The sequence below is a fragment of the Sander vitreus genome, unplaced genomic scaffold, assembly GCF_031162955.1.
Source record: "Sander vitreus isolate 19-12246 unplaced genomic scaffold, sanVit1 ctg227_0, whole genome shotgun sequence".
Classification (NCBI taxonomy): Eukaryota; Metazoa; Chordata; class Actinopteri; order Perciformes; family Percidae; genus Sander; species Sander vitreus.
In genome coordinates, this window is record NW_027595409.1 from 220001 (window position 1) to 222500 (window position 2500).

The 2500-nt window shown below is 47.0% G+C and overlaps 1 protein-coding gene across 1 annotated transcript in view; it reads right to left on the reverse strand.

Moving 5' to 3' along the window:
• ins (preproinsulin) overlaps positions 1-166 on the reverse strand; it is a 1366-nt gene extending 1200 nt beyond the window's left edge. Inside the window, exon 1 of the mRNA XM_078244390.1 lies at positions 1-166. This exon is cut by the window's left edge and continues 20 nt beyond it. Within this exon, the coding sequence (XP_078100516.1) occupies positions 1-164 (164 nt within the window). The 5' untranslated portion in view covers positions 165-166.
• Positions 167-2500: the final 2334 nt, after the last annotated feature.

Sequence of the window (2500 nt, forward strand, 5' to 3'; positions counted from 1 at the left end):
CTCTTGGGGTTGTAGAAGAAGCCTCGCTCCCCGCAAACCAGGTAGAGCGCGTCCACCAGGTGAGAGCCGCACAGGTGCTGTGGCTGAGCGGCGGCCTGGCAGCCGGGCCACGACACCAGCAGCACGGCCAGCAGAGAGACACACTGGAGCCACAGAGCCGCCATGACGCAGGAGGAGGAGGAGAGCTGAGGGGGAGGGGGGCAGAGAAGATATACTGGGGAGTTACGTCAGGCGGCAAAAAGGTCGGCAGGAGAACCGTTGAAAAGGAGACAAAAACTTCCAAGAAAACGGACAAAAACTGAAAGAACAGCAAAAACAGCTAATGTTACTGCAGCTGGTTATTGTCACTGAGCACTAGTGCCCGACCGATGCACTGTGATGGCAGATGTTAGTGGCTCGTTTTAGCTTTTCACAGATATCTATCTCGTCCAAATGTCCAACCCGGTCTCACGGCAGTTCGTGAAATGGTCACGTCATTTTTAATCTATTGATTCGTGTACACGGACACGTTTATCTCGGGTTTTTTTCGTGATGCTCAGCTCGTTTTTGTAAACTAATGTATTTCAATGGGAAGCATCTTTCGTGATGACAGCACGACTACGGTAGCGAGTAGTATGAAGACCGGGGGTGGCATCTCTACGGAGGTTGGGTTTAGGAAAAGGAGAACGGGGAAAGGGAAGGTCACATGCAGGGACGCCACCCCCGGTCTTCATACTACTCGCTACCGTAGTCGTGCTGTCATCACGAAAGATGCTTCCCATTGAAATACATTAGTTTACAAAAACGAGCTGAGCATCACGAAAAAACCCCGAGATAAACGTGTCCGTGTACACGAATCATGACCATCGTGACCATTTCACGAACTGCGTGTTGAAATGTCAGTACAGAAATGCCAAATTTACGTTGAGGTCATTTAGGAGCGGTGTGTGTCCCACTGTCTCTTGATCACAATCCTTAAAAAACTCATTAAATGGATTCTTTTATCCAATATGTGTGTTCAGGTCTTCACCATTTCTGCCGTCAGTTGCCGCAGTCAATGGACAACATGAATGACTACGACATTTAGGTACAATTGATCAAAAACGAAAAGAAACAAGAATGTAGAAATTGTAGACAGATTAGACAACATTTAGTTTTTTATGTAGGCATAGTTCATTTTTAGGAACAAATAAAGGCAGTAGGACGAGATCTTGTGCAGTAAAATCAAGATATTCAACCGCAGGACCCTAAATAAACCTGTTTTCTCCAGGTTCGTAACCATCATCAGACCCAGGGCATGATGGGAAACGCCTGACTCTAGTTGAGAGAGAGACTGACTACAAGCAAAAAAGTTGAAAAAAGAAACAAACATGGAAACCAAAACTTTGAAAAAGGCCAAAGACGTCAAAAAGAAAGGCCTAAAGCTTTGAGAAGAGGAGAGAAATGTTGGGCAGGGCTCTGAAAGAGAGCAGCAGGACTTTAAGATGAATACCCCATTTAATAATGAATCAGTGACGAGAAGAGGAGGACAACAGAAAGGTCTGGAAAGAGGAGGCAACGTAAAAAAAGAAGAGGAGGAAGAGGAGGAGAGGTTTAAAGAAGAAGAAGAAGGACACAGGTTCAGAAACAAGCTAGAGAGAAGCAACAGAACAGAGACACTGAAGTCCAGAAAGGTTGGAAAGGAGGAGAGAAACAGCGACCCAAACGTCAGGAATAGAGACAAAGAAGTAGAAAGGTTAGAAGAAGATGAAGAGAGGGTTCAGGACGGAGAGACGGAGGAGCAACTGACCTGAGGAAGAAGAGGAGACTCTGTGATGAAGAGGAGCAGCTGAGATCAGAGCTGGATGATGTGAGGAAGAACAGAAACTCTGCTCTGCTTTTATACTGAAAACATGAGAGGGGGGGGATCTGTGTGTGTGTGTGTGTGTGTGTGTGTGTGTGTGTGTGTGTGTGTCTGTGTGTGTGTGTGTGTATGTGTGTGCATGTGTGTGTGTGTGTGTGTGTGTGTGTGTGTGTGTGTGTGTGTGTGTGTGTGTGTGTGTGTGTGTGTGTGTGTGTGTGTGTGTGTGTGTGTGTGTGTGTGTGTGTGTGTGTGTGTGTGTGTGTGTGTGTGTGTGCATGTGTCTGTGTGTGTGTGTCTGTATGTGTCTATGTGTGTGTCTGTGTGTGTGTGTGTGTGTGTGTGTGTGTGTGTGTGTGTGTGTGTGTGTGTGTGTGTGTGTGTGTGTGTGTGTGTGTGTGTCTGTGTGTCTGTCTGTGTGTGTGTGTGTGTGTGTGTGTGTGTGTGTGTGTGTGTGTGTGTGTGTGTGTGTGTGTGTGTGTGTGTGTGTGTGTGTGTGTGTGTGTGTCTGTGTCTGTGTGTGTGTGTGTGTGTGTGTGTCTGTGTGTATGTGTCTATGTCGTGTGTCTGTGTGTGTGTGTGTGTCGTGTGTGTGTGTGCTGTCGTGTATGTGTCTATGTGTGTGCTGTCGTGTGTGTGTGTGTGCTGTCTGTGTGTGTGTGTGTGTGTGTGTGTGTGTGT